General features: G+C 33.4%; 3 protein-coding genes across 10 annotated transcripts; all 3 read left to right on the top strand.

The window, feature by feature from the left end:
* On the top strand, positions 2743 to 7446 carry LOC104710888 (NAC domain-containing protein 60-like). Of its 8 annotated transcripts, XR_755134.2 has the most exons (7): positions 5227 to 5547; positions 5649 to 5858; positions 6095 to 6235; positions 6360 to 6449; positions 6633 to 6677; positions 6784 to 6875; positions 7284 to 7446. XR_755134.2 is itself a non-coding variant. In XM_019230442.1 (4 exons), the coding sequence occupies exons 1-3, from the start codon at positions 2909 to 2911 to the stop codon at positions 6113 to 6115; spliced, it is 453 nt and encodes a 150-aa protein (XP_019085987.1). In that variant the 5' UTR covers positions 2743 to 2908; the 3' UTR covers positions 6116 to 6176; positions 6360 to 6448. The 8 variants fall into 8 exon arrangements, 3 of the variants coding, with proteins under 3 accessions (XP_019085987.1, XP_019085986.1, XP_010425846.1); XR_002033558.1 differs by having other exon boundaries at positions 5220 to 5547; positions 5649 to 6176; XR_755135.2 differs by having other exon boundaries at positions 5220 to 5547; positions 5649 to 6235; positions 6360 to 6532.
* On the top strand, positions 7732 to 10786 carry LOC104710887 (NAC domain-containing protein 60). The gene is made up of 2 exons (XM_010427543.2): positions 7732 to 8043; positions 10265 to 10786. Exons 1-2 carry the CDS (start codon positions 7957 to 7959, stop codon positions 10601 to 10603), a joined length of 426 nt encoding a protein of 141 aa, XP_010425845.1. The 5' UTR covers positions 7732 to 7956; the 3' UTR covers positions 10604 to 10786.
* LOC109126401 lies at positions 11889 to 12524 on the top strand. Its single transcript, XM_019229928.1, has one exon. It carries the CDS (start codon positions 11889 to 11891, stop codon positions 12522 to 12524), a length of 636 nt encoding a protein of 211 aa, XP_019085473.1.

Here is a 17266-nt window from a genome sequence, read left to right as displayed (position 1 = left end):
TGTTTCATGAAGCCATGTTTCCATACTCTCCGGCTGTTGCTTCTACTCCCGCGCACGATACTTCTCCGATTGTGTTGCCGGTTCATGGTTCCGATGACGAGTTCGTTGCTGAGCTTTCACCTCCGCCTCTCGAAAACAGGGGGAGTTCAACATCTGATTCCTCTGTTGTAAGTTCCCCTGTTTTGTCTCCTTCTCCTGATTCTGCTCCTACCAATGATTCCGCTGCTCCTACTACTGATTCTGCTACTACTATCGACTCTGCTTCGACTGAGACTGACGGTATCTTCGATCTTGGTACTGAACCACTTGGTCGAGGTTGTCGCAAGAAAACAAAATCTACTCGCTTAGAACCTTATGTTACTTATTCTGCACGTCATGATGAAACCCTCATCTCTCTCAAGCCTACGACCTCTTCATCATCTTCTGGTACGTGTTTCTATCCTCTAACACATTATGTATCGGCTGACAAGTTTAGTACTGCACATCAGAAGTTTCTTGCAGCTGTGACTATGGTCGATGAACCTGTCACTTATAACCAAGCTGTTAAAATTCTCGAATGGCGTGATGCGATGCGGAAAGAGATTGATGCTTTGGAACTGAACGAGACCTGGACTCTTGAACATCTTCCACCAGGTGTCAAAGCTCTCGGTTCTAAATGGGTTTTTCGCCTCAAGTTTAATGCGGATGGTACGCTTGAACAGTATAAGGCACGTTTGGTTGCACTTGGTAATCATCAAAAAGAGGGAGTTGATTTCTCTGACACATTCGCACCCGTTGCCAAGTTACCAACGGTTCGTACTCTGCTTGGTGTGGCTGCCATTAAGAATTGGGAACTTCACCAAATGGATGTTCACAACGCCTTCTTACATGGTGATCTTGATGAAGATATCTACATGAAACCACCTCCGGGCTTTCTTCCTGCAGACCCGTCTCTTGTTTGCAAGCTCAAGAAATCCATCTATGGTCTACGTCAGGCCCCGCGTTGCTGGTTTTCCAAGTTGTCTACAGCTTTACTTGACTATGGGTTTATCCGATCTCACAAAGATAACTCTCTCTTTACATATCGGCGCGGCAAGATCTTTCTTCATGTTCTCGTCTATGTTGACGATTTAATCGTCTGTGGTGATGACTCGGTTGTTCTTCAATCTTTTAAATCTTATCTGAGTCATTGCTTCAAGATGAAAGATCTCGGTATGTTAAAGTATTTTCTTGGTATTGAAGTGGCTCGCGGACCTGATGGCATATTTCTCTCTCAACGAAAGTATTGTCTTGACATTATTGATGAATGTGGTCTCTCTAGTTCATGTCCGGCTGAGTCTCCTTTAGAACAGAACCATACATTGTTGTCTTCTAAGAGTGCTCCGTATTCTGCTCCGGACCAGTATCGTCGTCTAGTGGGGCGACTTGTCTATCTCACGCACACTCGGCCTGAACTGAGTTATGCTGTTAACATTCTCGCTCAGTTTGTGCAGAAACCACTTGTGGATCATTGGGAGGCGGCTCAACATGTTGTCCGTTACTTAAAGTCTTCACCCGGACAAGGTATTGTTTTATCGTCTACGGCCTCACTCCAAGTTAATGCCTATTGTGACTCTGATTACAATACATGTCCTGCTTCTCGGCGATCCTTAACTGGTTATATGGTTATGCTTGGCAATTCTCCTCTACATTGGAAGACAAAGAAGCAGAAGCGTGTCTCTCTTTCTTCCGCAGAATCTGAATATCGCGCTATGGTTATGACTTGTACGGAACTTCTTTGGCTTAAGGAGATTTTACAGTTTCTTGGTGTCGACCACAGTCATCCTATGCGTTTGTTTTGCGACAATGAGGCTGCTCTGCATATCGCCGCCAATTCCGTCTTCCATGAACGCACGAAGTATATCGAGAGTGACTGACACTTCATTCGTGATGAGATTACTTCTGGTACTATTGCCACTGCTTATATCAACACTCATGAACAACCCGCTGACATTTTCACAAAAGCTTTGGGTCGTGATCAATTTCAGTACTTATACTCCAAGCTGGGCGTTCTCAACTTACACGCTCCATCTTGAGGGGGAGTGTTAGGACAGAGGATATTTTCTATATCTTAGGCAAAATATATTATGTAAATATTCTATATTTGTGCATCAAGTCTTGTGTAAACTATATATATTATAGGTTCATGAATAATAAAGACAACACTTTTTCTCTAAGATTTACAGAAATCACCACTTAATACAGATGGAAGCCGATGAAAATCAGGTCCTTAATTCATATCACACAAACAAACTCATGATTATCGTTATCAAAGCCAAACATTCATCCAATCATGGCGGAAGAAATCACAATCTACCGAAGATATCTATTGCTCATAGGCCATAGCTAAAAAAAAACTATCGCAATTCAACAAACTCCAAAATTCAAAATTGAGGAGAGAAGATGAGACAAACTTCCTGCGATTGTTACAGCCGGCAACAGCACGACCCAACCAACTCGTGACAGGTATCTAATAAGAGCTGGTTCAGAAAAACACTAAATAAGAATTGTTTCTTGTATATTTTGCATCAATTCTGATACTCGGTAAATGCACTAAAACGCATTCACACCATAGTAAGTAGTAACCTATTAATAAATTTAAATTTGAGCAAGAATGGTGACGTGGCAGTCATTCGTAATTATTTCAGTAACAGAGCAACACCTGTGGAAAAAAGAGAAATACTGAAACGCAGGTGTAATAAGTCTGAGTGAGTGAGCAAAGCACTCGATCGTCGCCTTCTTTTTCTGTAGTAAATATTGTATTGTCTTCTTCACGAGTCTTGTTCCCATTCCCGAGACATTTTTTTTATTCCTCTTTGTGACTCCTCAGTTTCTCAGAAGCCAAAGGGAAAGGACTCTTGATCCTCTTTCTTCCCTTATCTTTTTTTATATGGCAGCTGCACCGGTTGAGCCGGCGGTGACGACGATGTTCCCTGGCTTCAAATTCTCGCCGACGGACATCGAGCTTATTTCTTATTACTTGAAGAGGAAGATGGATGGTTTGGAGAGGTCTGTTGAGATTATACCTGAGGTTGAGATTTACAACTTCGAACCTTGGGATTTACCTGGTTCGTTTTCTTTACCCTTCTTCTTACAAAGTTAATCTTCTTGTTCTGTAATTTTGTTTTCCTCAAGTTCGGTATACTAGGAATAATTAGGTTATATATTCTTGTCGGAAGAAAAACAAAAACAAAAAGAGTGGACCTTACTATTTTCGGATCATGGGAATTTCGTTATAAAATACGACCACTAGACTAGGTTTGCTTAAAAGGGGATCTCGGGTTACAAATTTGGTATTAATTGTAGCATTTTCATGTGAATTTCCATTGAATCTCGAGTTCCATGTGAACTTAAAGTGGTATGTCAACTTTTGAAGTTTAGCCGTTTAGGTGACATGTTTGATAGGTTTCATCCTCTTTAATAGTACTTTTTTCTTGATTTTGTATATGATTGTACAAGTTTCCTGGATTGTGAAGGTTGCTTATTATACCCATGTGTCTATGTCCATATATTCGGTTGAATCTCTAGTCATGTGGTTAGTTTCTACAAATTTTGTGGAAATCAGTGTATCAGAGCAGAAGTTAAAGAGTTAAGAATGTAATTTTTTTATAAATATGAACTTCTTTCTCCTCTTGAAATTGAGGTTACATTATTTGGTATAATATTTATTTTTAATTTGTTGAAACACCAACTAAGGAAAACGTTGGATTGGTTTGAAGATGTGATAGCTTGGCTTGTGTTGGTAGCTTGTTTAAGTATAATATTATCACATTAGTTAAATGCATCTACGTATGAAAATACCTTTGTGTTTCAACGTATGCTTGATGTCTGCCCCTGATTTGCTCCTACTTGTAGTTATCTCTTTTGTGGGTTGAACCGCTACGAACTGCTTTCATTTTGTAAGTATTGACATGGAATGAAATTTTATATTTGCATAAACAAGTTCGGGCCTATGAAAATTGAGGTACTTGTTGGCTTTGTTCAACGAAATCTTCATGTTCATTGTCGGAGAAAAGTTTATGTTTCATCGTCCTTTTTATTTTCTCGTCTTGAAAATATAACAAGATTTTCGAAATGTTTTTTTCGCAGACAAGTCCATTGTAAAATCTGACAGCGAATGGTTCTTCTTCTGTGCTCGTGGTAAGAAGTATCCCCACGGTTCGCAGAACAGAAGAGCAACCAGGATGGGATATTGGAAAGCCACAGGAAAAGAACGTAATGTGAAGTCAGGTTCTGAGGTGATTGGAACAAAGAGAACGCTTGTATTCCACATTGGTCGTGCGCCAAAAGGCGGAAGGACCGAATGGATTATGCATGAGTACTGCATGATTGGAGTATCACTGGTAAACTATTTTCTGATTCTTGATGTTTTTCTTGGCCACATAAGAGTATATTGTAACACAAGGTGTTACAAAAACAGGATATTGTTATGGTTATTGAATATCTCAAGTGTTATATAGGATGCTCTAGTTATTTGCCGACTTAGGAAGAATACCGAATTTCAAGGAGCTACAATTCAAAAGGCACCACAGCCAAGTATATTACCTGACAAGCACGTAGACACTACAAGAAAACATGGATTTTACGACTACAATTGGCGACTATATATGTAGTCGTCATTTTTGGCGACTAAGTAGTGACTATTTAGCGACTATTTTACGACTACAAATATTTGGTCATATATTAGTCATTTTTTAACGACTGCATATGTTAGTCGCTAGTTTAGTCGTAATTTAGCGACTATTTTATGACTATATTGCACACCAAAATATGTAGTTGCTAAATAGTCACCAATTTAGCGACTAATATGCGACTTATAGTAAACGGTCGCTAAGAAGTCGCATATCAGTCGCTATTTAAGAAAATCATAATTTTCAAAATTTAATCCCAAACCATTAACCAAACCCCAAGACCTAAATCATAAACTCTAAATCTTAGAAATTAATTCATAATTCATAAATTCAAAACTTAACCCCAAATCATAAACCTATACACCAAACCCTGTACTTTAAACCCTATATCTTAAATTTTAAACTTTTATAATGTATAGTATATAGAAATTAAATTATAAACCATTTAACCAAAATATAACCATTATGTGTATAAAATTAAATCTAATCTAAAACTATTTAGTGTATATATATAATTTAATACTTCCAAAAACTATTTACTTATAAAATTTATTAAATTAGTCATTGTAAAATCTGAAACTAATTGTTGATAAAAAAAAAACATAAAACTATATCATTTAGTCTGGGCTTTGAGAGGCTTTTGTACCACTTTGGATTTTGATATGAATTGAAAATTGGCCAACAAAAAAAAGAAATAAAAATCAACAAACAAAGAAACCTTCACCAACCTGTGCCTCTATTCCTCACACTACACTTAGAAAAAAAAAATCATCATCACTCTCGAAACTCTTTCGGAGAAACTCTCACTCTCATTTCTTCGAATCGCGATGACTCTGTCCGGCCAAACCTCCGACCGTATCTCCAGATCTAGAAGGGAAACTGGTTTCCGTGGGAGAAGGTTAGTTTGTTCTATCTCTATTTCCCCCTTTAAATCTGATTTTGGGATTAGGGTTTCTGGTCTACGTTTGTAATGACCTTAATCTTCGAATTGGTTTGAAGACGACATATAAGAAGCAGAAGCTGAGAGGTGAAGCGGAGGAAGACGGCATAGAAGACGAAAAAGCTAAGCCGTGGATTTATCGACGAAATTAGAAGTTGGGATCTCAAAACCGGGAAAGATCTGCTTCGATTCAAGTCGTGTGCTTCTCCGGCGCACAGCCGAAAACTTGGGTCGACTAAAGAATCAATTTTTCTATCAAGCAACAATGGGTCAAGTTCTCTTTTGCTCTCACACCTATCCTCTCCGACGTTCTTGAAGGCTTAGTAGTTGCTTTCATTTGTTATCCCTTTTTTTTTTTTTTTTTCTTGTTCCGCTGTAGGAGCATAGATTTTCACTTTGATTCTGCTGAAAACGAGTTTGATTTATCTGCTTGATATCGGTAGCCAATGCTGATGTGATCCACTTAGTTGCCTTTTCGCGTTTCTCATCCCCTGTGTGATTGCAGATGAGGGAGGATAAGAAGTAGAAGAATGATGAAGGAGAAGTGAGGGAAGGAGTAGCGCATCAATAGCTTTGTTGCCACGCGGGTATATCTCTTGTCATTTCTTTCAAATGTCTAGCTCCATCTGTTTTGGTCTCCATGGAGGTGGGTTTCTTTTCTTTCAAAAATCCTGGAACTGCTTTGTTATTTCATCTTTTCAGAATTCTTGAGTACTTATGTGCAAAATTGTTTTGTTTTTTTTTTGCTTTCTTTGGTGGGTTTCTCTCAGATCAAGTGTCAGCTGTTTTGGTTGAGTCTTGTGGCTTAAAGAACTTAAGGCTCAACTCGGCTCTCCTCAGTGTCACCAAAGTCACCGAAGGTACTCAAACTAAGCTCTCTAAAAGCATATCACTTCTTTCACAGAGTCACCTCAGTTTTGGTGATTTTATATGATAAAATCTGGTATGTGTGTGTGTTGGTGTTTGTGTTTGTGTCTTTGAAGCTTATGGTTTGAACATGTGATTTTTGTTTACTATATTATTTTGTTGTTTGTGATCAATAGACTGGATTTGGAGAAGCTTGAAAGCGGTTGGCTGGAAGAAGATAGGTAAAACCCTTATGTTTATTTTATTACTCTTGTATTACTCTTCAATTCTTTGAAGTCACATTGTTGCATGCGTAAACCATCTGATTCAGTGTCCTATTGTTCTTAGGTCGAAGATGATGTTTGGCTTACAGAGAAAGCCACAGCCAAGCACACTCTTAGACAGAGCTCATGATGTACAACTTTATTTCAGAGCGTAAGGTAAACTTTCATTGGTTAAGACATTTTCTTATCCTATTGTATCTTTCGCTATTAAGGTACAATATATATACTTTGCTACTTATTGTTGTGAGACTTTTATTAAATCTGTCAAAGAGTCATTTGTTTAGAAGCCTCTGTTGTAATTTTTGTGAGGCTTTTTGTTGAATTTGTCAAGAGTTATTTGGTAATACCGATCTCTAGACACCTGTTTTATATGCACTCTTTAACTTGAGTCACCATTGTCGATCTTCTTACTCACACTCACGTTTTTAAGCTAGAAGACATGTTAGTTATAGTGAATTGCTTGTCCCGATTGTTTCTCATTTCTAGTCTCGATTTTGAAATTGTGTTATATTGATAATGGGAAATGAGTCCCCATGATACATTTTTTGTTTGTTTGTTCTGAAGAAATGAGTTGCTCTTGGAACATTAATGGGAACTACCTAGGCTTCAATGATGGAATACAAAGCAATTGAGAATGTGCTACAAACCATTTATTATGTAGTTTTTCATCTATTCTTATTTTTAGTTATGATTTTTAATTTTATTTTGTAATACAATTTTTTTGTAATCATGGTTTATAATAATAAATATAGTACTCAAAAAATAATGTTTTAAAACATTATTCATAATTTAAATATATTTAAAACAATTAATAAAATATATGTAATTTGTATAAATACTGTATAAATACTGTATAAATACAATAATGTATAAATACTTGAATACAACTATAGTCAGTAATTAGTCGTTAATTAGTCACTAAATTTGGTGACTACATTATGACTATTTTGCGTTGTCGTAAAATAGTCGTAACGTGGTCGCTAAATTTAGTGACTATATTATGACTAAATTTACGACTACGCAAAATAGTCGTAATGTAGTCGCTATTTGGCGACTAATTTTACGACTATTTATTTTAGCGACTCTCGATTTACGACTACTAGTTTTAGTCGCTATTTAGTCGTAACACACCGTTTAGCGACTAAATAGTGACTAATAGTGCAGTCGCTATTTGCCTGTTTTCTTGTAGTGAGACACGAATAACGCTATTTCAGAAAGTATATCTGGTTGGGAAAATATGGTTGACTTTTACTTATCAAGTGAGTCAGGGCAGGAACTACTGAGTGAAATAGCAGAATCTTCACAATCTTCACAAAATCCACAGGTTGGTCCTCTTTTATTTAGTTCTATATATATATATATATATATATATATATATATATATATATCTTATATAATATGAGAAGGTTTTCTCCTAATTTGATGACACGACGACATTTGGCAGCGTATATTTTCGACACATGTCTTCACTTCTCAATTATTAAATTCTTTTAGTTCATTTTTCTCAAATTACATATATTATTTTTCATATGCACTAATTTTAAATGATATTTCTGTACTAAAATAATATATTGACATTTATATATGCAATGTCCTTTTTGTAATTATATATAGATATCATTTATCAATATATTATATAATTACCATAACATAATAATTTTGCAAATAAGAAAGAATTTAATATTAATATTATAATTTTGGACAAAATATTTTCAAAAATTAAATATTTAAATATTAATATCATAATTTTGGAACAATATAATGTCATGGTTATTAAATTCTTTACTAAATTCAAGCTATACAAATATTATAATATTATATTAATTATTTGTTGATAAAAAATCATAATATTTGTTTCACAGTTTTTGTGCTGTAATTACGTTTTTGTGCCGTATATGTGTATATCTTATATAATATGAGAAGGTTTTCTCTTAACTTTGATGACACAACGACATTTGGCAGCGTATATTTTCGACACATGTCTTCACTTCTCAATTATTAAATTCTTTTAGTTCATTTTTCTCAAATTACATATATTATTTTTCATATGCACTAATTTTAAATGATATTTCTGTACTAAAATAATATATTGACATTTATATATGCAATGTCCTTTTAGTAATTATATATAGATATCATTTATCAATATTTTATATAATTACCATAACATAATAATTTTGCAAATAAGAAAGAATTAAATATTAATATTATAATTTTGGACAAAATATTTTCAAAAATTAAATATTTAAATATTAATATCATAATTTTGGAAAAATATAATGTCATGGTTATTAAATTCTTTACTAAATTCAAGCTATACAAATATTATAATATTATATTAATTATTTGTTGATAAAAAATCATAATATTTGTTTCACAGTTTTTGTGCTGTAATTACGTTTTTGTGCCGTATATGTGTATATCTTATATAATATGAGAAGGTTTTCTCTTAACTTTGATGACACGACGACATTTGGCAGCGTATATTTTCGACACATGTCTTCACTTCTCAATTATTAAATTCTTTTAGTTCATTTTTCTCAAATTACATACATTATTTTTCATATGCACTAATTTTAAATGATATTTCTGTACTAAAATAATATATTGACATTTATATATGCAATGTCCTTTTTGTAATTATATATAGATATCATTTATCAATATATTATATAATTACCATAACATAATAATTTTGCAAATAAGAAAGAATTTAATATTAATATTATAATTTTGGACAAAATATTTTCAAAAATTAAATATTTAAATATTAATATCATAATTTTGGAACAATATAATGTCATAGTTATTAAATTCTTTACTAAATTCAAGCTATACAAATATTATAATATTATATTAATTATTTGTTGATAAAAAATCATATTATTTTTTCACAGTTTTTGTGCTAAAATATTTTAAAGATATAAAACAATATGATATATATATATATATATATATTTTTAATAGTAATCATTAACACAATTTATTGCATATTAATTCTTTAAAATGTAACTCCCATGATGTTTGAATTTTTTTTTAAACAAATCTTTCATCATATGAATACACTTTAATGTATTAATTGCATTACAATTTGTGTTTTACGAAAAAAGAGAAAAAACACAGACAAAACCTATAGTATATTTATTCTTTCTAATGTAACTATAACTTCTATGATGTTGGCCCAAAAAAAACGGAAAAACCTCTCATACTACTACAAATTTATATATAAATAGCTAGACAAAGTCTTCATCAAACATCATATTCTACTTCTCTCATAATTTTCAACATTTTGTAATATTTAACTTTTTCTTTATATAACATTTGTAGGTTTTGAAATACATAAGTTGAGTCAAAATTTTGGAGAATATATAGAAGTGAACATGTGAAATGTGATTATTCATTAGAAAGATTTAGATGAAGAAGGTTTTAGGCACATAATGCATTCTCACTTGTATATATATATTTTCTGTTTGTTAACATTGTTTTATACGGGTATGTTGCGAGTTGACATGATCTGATTCCCATAAATTTATCCATATTTTAAGGTTCCTAGTGAAGAAGATTTCTATGCGGATATACTGAGGGATGAAATAGTGAAGCTAGATGATCCGGCGGTCTCCGGTAATACACTTATCAATGTACCGAGGCTTCAAACAGAGTCCAACACCACAAGAGTACTTCCTTTACCCAACATGGTAGACAAACAAATGCAATCATTGCTACAGAAACTGCCATTACAAAATGACACTGGAGAAGAAAACAACATATCCATGTCAAATTGCTTTATCGGTATATACTCGATTAAGTCTATAAACCGAGCGCGGTGGGACGTCGTTGTTTGGGCGCTTGTTATGATAGCCGTGTTGGTATTTTATCTAGTGTGATGCCATAGAAGACTTTTTCTAGGCAGTTTGCATGGTTATGTCTTAATGTTGAGAGAGATCTTGTAACTGTTAGGCTTAGTTTACGTTATCATTCTCTCCATTATATATTAAGAATTGTATTGTAGTGTCTATGTGTACCAAGAATATGATTCTATGAATATGAGGCTCTCGAGAGATATGTAATTCTGTTTCACGCAGATTTTATGTTTTTATAAATTCATTTTCAACCCACAATAGCAATGCTATTGCAATTATAGTGTCTCATTTTACTTGTAAATCTAACGTGATCTTGTGCTTTATGTATGAACATGTCTCTTTCCACTAGTCCAAAACAACATCTTCTTTAGGTATTTTCACTTCTACTGTTAGTATACCAATGATCACTTGGTGAATCTGATTGTTCCATTCCTCTAAAACCAACAAAACTATCCTTATCTTCTTCGTTTGTGGCATTATCTTCTTCTTAAGTAACCTCGACAGATATATTTTGTCTGCCATAAAATTTAATAGTTTTCCCAATAATACATCGAGCTTTCTTGAGTGCACTTCTTCACCTCGAGTTGCTTCCCATGGCTGGCGTAGTATTCTGGTGGGTAGAGACCTCCTTAGAAAAGGCATTGGATGGACGGTGGGAAATGGTGAGGATATTAACGTCTGGAACGACCCATGGCTCTCTCTCACGTCCCCAAGGGCGCCTTTTGGTCCTCCTACTGCCTCCTCTGCTGACTTACGGGTACAGGATCTACTTTGCCCAACTTCAAATGAATGGAACTTGGACGTCATTCGTCAAACTTTACCTCAGTATGAGGAAGATATAAGGAAAATAATTACCAGTGTGGGGCCCTCTTTGGACTCTCTGGTTTGGTTGCCTGAAAAATCAAGATTGTACTCGACTAAATCGGGTTATGCTCTAGCTAAGGAGTTCCCTGTTCACAAGGACTGCAACTCCTTTGACTGGCTCAAGTTTGTGTGGAATCCCAAAATTTCACCAAAACTGAAAATGTTCCTTTGGAAAGCAAAAGCTGGGGCCCTTTCTTTGAGTTCAAACCTGTCTAGGAGGGGTATCCCAAATGTGGCAGGTTGCAAAAGATGTGGTGCTCTTGAAGATGAACTTCATTTATTTTGGAACTGTGACTTTGCAGGTGAAGTATGGAACTTGGTACCGTTCGCATCCCAACCAAATTCTTCCCAGATCACGTCCCTGCAAGAGTGTTTACAAGAAGTGGGAAAATTGGGATGCCTCCCCCCGGCTGGTATAGTTTCAACTCCAATTGCCCCCTGGATTATGTGGAACCTATGGACTGCTAGGAACTCTCTCCTCTTCGAAGACCGCCACTTCTCTGCAAAGGAAGTCTACGTCAAAACAGTTACTGAAGCACGAATTTGGCAAAATGCTCAACTAGACATCCACAAACCGTCTCCGCTGCGCCCACCACCTCAAGTCCCTCCTTCCTCTCCTCTAGAAACTTTCACTTGCCATGTGGATGCAGCATGGAATCCAGATACAGGATTGAGTGGAGCTGGCTGGATTATTAAGGATCCCTCCGGGTTTCCCCTGTCCCAGTCGTCTTCCTCTCGTCCTTTTGTGCCGTCTGCACTCGTTGCAGAAGCGTTAGCGATCCCAAGTGCTATGCTCGACATCACCTCAATCGCTCATTCTATTCCAATCCGATCTTTATTGATCTTCTCTGACTCCCAAGTCCTCATCAAGCTGCTCAAGACTGATGGATGCCTTAAGGAGTTGAAAAGCGTTCTTCATGACATCTTTTGTCTTTCAAACGCTTTCACATCTATCTGTTTTAACTTTATTCCTCGTTCAAATAATTCAGAGGCAGATGCTCTTGCTAAATCTGCTCTCTGGTCTGCTTCTTCTGTAGTCTCTTCTCCCATCTGTGGAGTTGGACTCTGTTATTTTTTTTAATATAAGCGGTTTGATCAAAAAAAAAACAAGATGAAAACTTGGGTTCTAAAGATTTCTTTTTTTTTTTTTTATTAAAGTGGATTCCTACAAATTTCAAATTGACATAAGCACTTCAGATTCCCCCTTTGTTTTGTCACGTTTTGTGACATGATCTTTTGTTCTCAAACATCATTTCATAATTCACCTTTTCTTTGCTAATTTACTAATATTGGATCCTTGATTTTAATGGATTTAGAAATCCAAATTAAATCATGTGTTATTCAATCATTCCTTTTAAAATCTTTATTAAAATTCTGTGTTATTGGATCTATGAATTATAAATCCTAATTAAAATCACCCCTTATTCATTATTAAAGATTTGAGTATGGATTTGATTTCATATTGGATTTGGATGGATTTGAAAAGATGTTTTACTTGTAAATATAGGAATTGGAAATCCTTGGTCTCCACCTAGTTATTTGGGTGGATTTGGAAAAAAAANTTGGAAAAAAAAAAAAAAAAAACACCCCCTACGTATAATAGCAAACATACAGAACTATCATAATAGCAAACATATTTTTCCTCTCTACATTATCGTTATATTGATTTTAAGCCATTTATCTACACAGTCTACATGGAAGACATGTGCGCATGGCAGCTCTCTTACATCTTCGTCATCTCCATATCTAGTCAAGCAGATGCAACAGCTCTGCAAAACCAAATGCAGACAATTGTTAATAATTGAACATAAGGACATTGTACGCCTATATACAATTGACGTAATATTAAACCAACGATAATGAAACGTAAAAGCATACAGATCATGAANATAATATTATCGTAATATTAAATGTAATATTTCTGCATTATTGTAATAGCAAACCAACGACAAAAAGATCATGAAACACCTAGTAAAAATAATTTAACCTATAAGACCAGACATAACGATACCGAGAGAAAGAAATTCTTTAATGAGAAAGCAGAAAATGTGTTCCTCGGCCAGTGGTAGTCAGTAATAATAATTAGCACTATCACGTTACGCTTAATCCAACCATAACGTTCATCAGTGGACATGCTAACAAAGACTTCTTTCATTCCTAACTGGTGAATCACTTTGACTGCGTCGTAACGAACATTTTTTTTTCAAATTAGGAACTTCTTTGATAGCTTTCGATACATTATTTCTTTTCTTCTCGACCTCTCTTTGTTCTTACAACCCAAGAACAATAAAGAGAATATGCCAATTAGTGGAGAGAGACAATAACATCAAACATGTGGACTGATTCACTTGAGCGTGATACGTGAGAGATTATTTTTATAAATTCTATTTTCTTTTTATAAATTTTGAATTCTATTCTAGGATTTTCAAATCCACTTTCTTTGACTTTCAAATCCACATTATTTGATTTTCAAATCCATATTATTTGATTTTAAAATCCATGGATTCCATGTGGATTTCCAAATCTTATAAGGATTTCTAAATCCACTAAATCCAAGGATCCAATAACCCCAGTATTGCTTCTATGGAATTATCATACTTGTAAATTTAAAAATATATAGAGAATTAGGGGTGTTATGTTACAATTCTCAAACTATAGCTAAATTACTAAGGGAAAGAGGTCAAAAAAATTCCCAACTTTCAAATTTGGGACGTTTTAATCACCAACTTGCATGAAGCCATTTTAATCACAAACTTTTCGTTGATTTGGCCATAAAATAGCAAAGTTTTGTTGACCTCGCCGTTTTAGGCACATCGTTTATTCTCTGTTAAAGATCTCAAAAACAGAGTAAATTGCATGTTATCTGCTACCGATTAGCATAAACAACCACATTTTTTACGTCAAAAACAACATCGTTTACCAAATTGAAGACACTAAATCTCCAAATCGATTCCAATTTCACAAATACATAATCCTAGAAAGAAAACCCCAAATTATCTCTACACCATCGATGGCACACCACATTCACCTATGCAACCAGATGTGTCAAAGCTTGAGCTTAAACTCATCGGAAGAGAGAGGTTGTAGAAGAAATTTTGGTATTATAGAGAGAATTTGGGGTTTTCTTTCTAGGATTAGGGATTTAATAAACGTCGTGCCTAAAATGGCGAAGTCAACAGAACTTTGCTATTTTATGGTCAATTCAAAAAAAAGTTTGTGATTAAAATGGCATCTTGAAAGTTGGTGATTAAAACGTCCCAAATTTGAAAGTAGGAGATTTTTATGACATTTTTCCCAAATCTTATATAATATGAGAAGGTTTTCTCCTAACTTTGATGACACGACGACATTTGGCAGCGTATATTTTCGACACATGTCTTCACTTCTCAATTATTAAATTCTTTTAGTTCATTTTTCTCAAATTACATACATTATTTTTCATATGCACTAATTTTAAATGATATTTCTGTACTAAAATAATATATTGACATTTATATATGCAATGTCCTTTTAGTAATTATATATAGATATCATTTATCAATATTTTATATAATTACCATAACATAATAATTTTGCAAATAAGAAAGAATTAAATATTAATATTATAATTTTGGACAAAATATTTTCAAAAATTAAATATTTAAATATTAATATCATAATTTTGGAAAAATATAATGTCATGGTTATTAAATTCTTTACTAAATTCAAGCTATACAAATATTATAATATTATATTAATTATTTGTTGATAAAAAATCATAATATTTGTTTCACAGTTTTTGTGCTAAAATATTTTAAAGATATAAAACAATATGATATATATATATATATATATATATATATTTTTTTAATAGTAATCATGAACACAATTTATTGCATATTAATTCTTTAAAATTTAACTCCCATGATGTTTGAATTCTTTTTTTAAACAAATCTTTCATCATATGAATACACTTTAATGTATTAACTGCATTACAATTTGTGTTTTACGAAAAAAAGAAAAAACACAAACAAAACCTATAGTATATTTATTCTTTGTAATGTAACCATAACTCCTATGATGTTGGCCCAAAAAAAACTGAAAAACCTCTAATACTACTACAAATTTATCTATAAATAGCTAGACAAAGTCTTCATCAAACATCATATTCTACTTCTCTCATAATTTTCAACATTTTGTAATATTTAACTTTTTCTTTATATAACATTTGTAGGTTTTGAAATACATAAGTTGAGTCAAAATTTTGGAGCATATATAGAAGTGAACATGTGAAATGTGGTTATTCATTAGAAAGATTTAGATGAAGAAGGTTTTAGGCACATAATGCATTCTCACTTGTAAATATTGTTTCAAATACCTATTTTGTATATCAATATTGTAATTTGTTTTTCTTTTGATCCATTTGATAAATTTTTAAATAAAAGTTTTAGTTTTAGATCATAATTCATAAATCCTAATAGATTTTATATCTTAGTCACAATATTTATGCTAGTTATTACCCATGCTATATTTTATACAAGTGTGTTTGTATGTATTACCCATAAAAATGAGTTTAAACAAATATTAACTGTTTCGAATAGTATTAATTTAGATTTGTTCCTTAACGTTACAACTGTATTTGTATGTATTCATTAACTTTATTTCCGATAACTATTTCCATGGTCCTTTATTTTATTTATAGGTTATGATTTCGGATGACAACGGTTTTGCGATTGTTTAGGGTTTAGGGTTTAGGATCGGGGAAGATTGGGACGTCTAAGTGATATATATCTCATTATATGGGTTTCCAAAGCTATGTGATTCTTCCAAATTCAGTTTTTATTTTCTTCCATGATCGATTGTTGATGATGTGATTATAGTTCTAACCCGCAAGCGGAGCAAGGCAATGGGTAAGCTAATAGTTCTTACCCTAAGCTAATCCCAATTGCATTAGTTATCTGTTTAATGAAATTAATTAAACAGAGAATGAAGGAAGAGCATGAGTTTCGACTCAAGAAGAGGTTATTCGAGAAATTCAAGCTATTGTCTCGCCCTTCTTGGAGGTGTCTGGTTTTAGAAAATATTAATGTTTTATAGATTATGTTAAAAGCGGACAAACTAACACATAATGTCCATGCTCAGTCGCATTTTATTTTATACGTAATCAATGTTCTTTTCCCCAACGTAAAAATGTTTGTACGTCTTGATTGTGCATCAAAACATGAAGAGCTCTATATATTATGAGATACAGACTAAATATTTTAAAGTAACCTTTCATATTAACAAAAAATTTCAGTTTAATGCTTAACTAATTAATAGTAATTCATTTTAAGTGACTGAGAATACTTATTCAAAATAAATAAATAAATAACAAACATAAAAATAATTTATCGAAACACAAAATATAAAATTTTAAATATTTTCTTAAATATAAATTATGTTAAAATTATTATAAAGTTATCTCGCGCAATGCTAAAATTATTATAAATTATGTTAAAATTATTATAAAATTATGTTAAAATATTTGCTTACAGGGACCCATGAGCTTTAGCTAGAGCAGCCATGAACGGTTCCATCTTTGTGATAGCATTCAGATAATACATCTCTTAGGTCTTGGTTCATGTCACTGGCCTCTCTTTGTTCATTCCTCAGTCACCTCAAAACAGGAGACCTGTCTCGTCAGTAATAAAACCAAAGTTGTTAGCTGCCAGAAGAGAAAAAGCCCCATCCATGATTCTTGTTAAAGGCTACTTTTATCAATAAAGATCACTCTAAATTAGTGTCCAGCTCCGCTCCTTTCTCTAAGCCAGTCTCGTACATATGATTTTAATCATAGCTAAAGCA

Source organism: Camelina sativa, chromosome 9, assembly GCF_000633955.1.
Source record: "Camelina sativa cultivar DH55 chromosome 9, Cs, whole genome shotgun sequence".
Taxonomy (NCBI): domain Eukaryota; kingdom Viridiplantae; phylum Streptophyta; class Magnoliopsida; order Brassicales; family Brassicaceae; genus Camelina; species Camelina sativa.
This window is presented reverse-complemented; position numbering and strand designations above follow the sequence as displayed.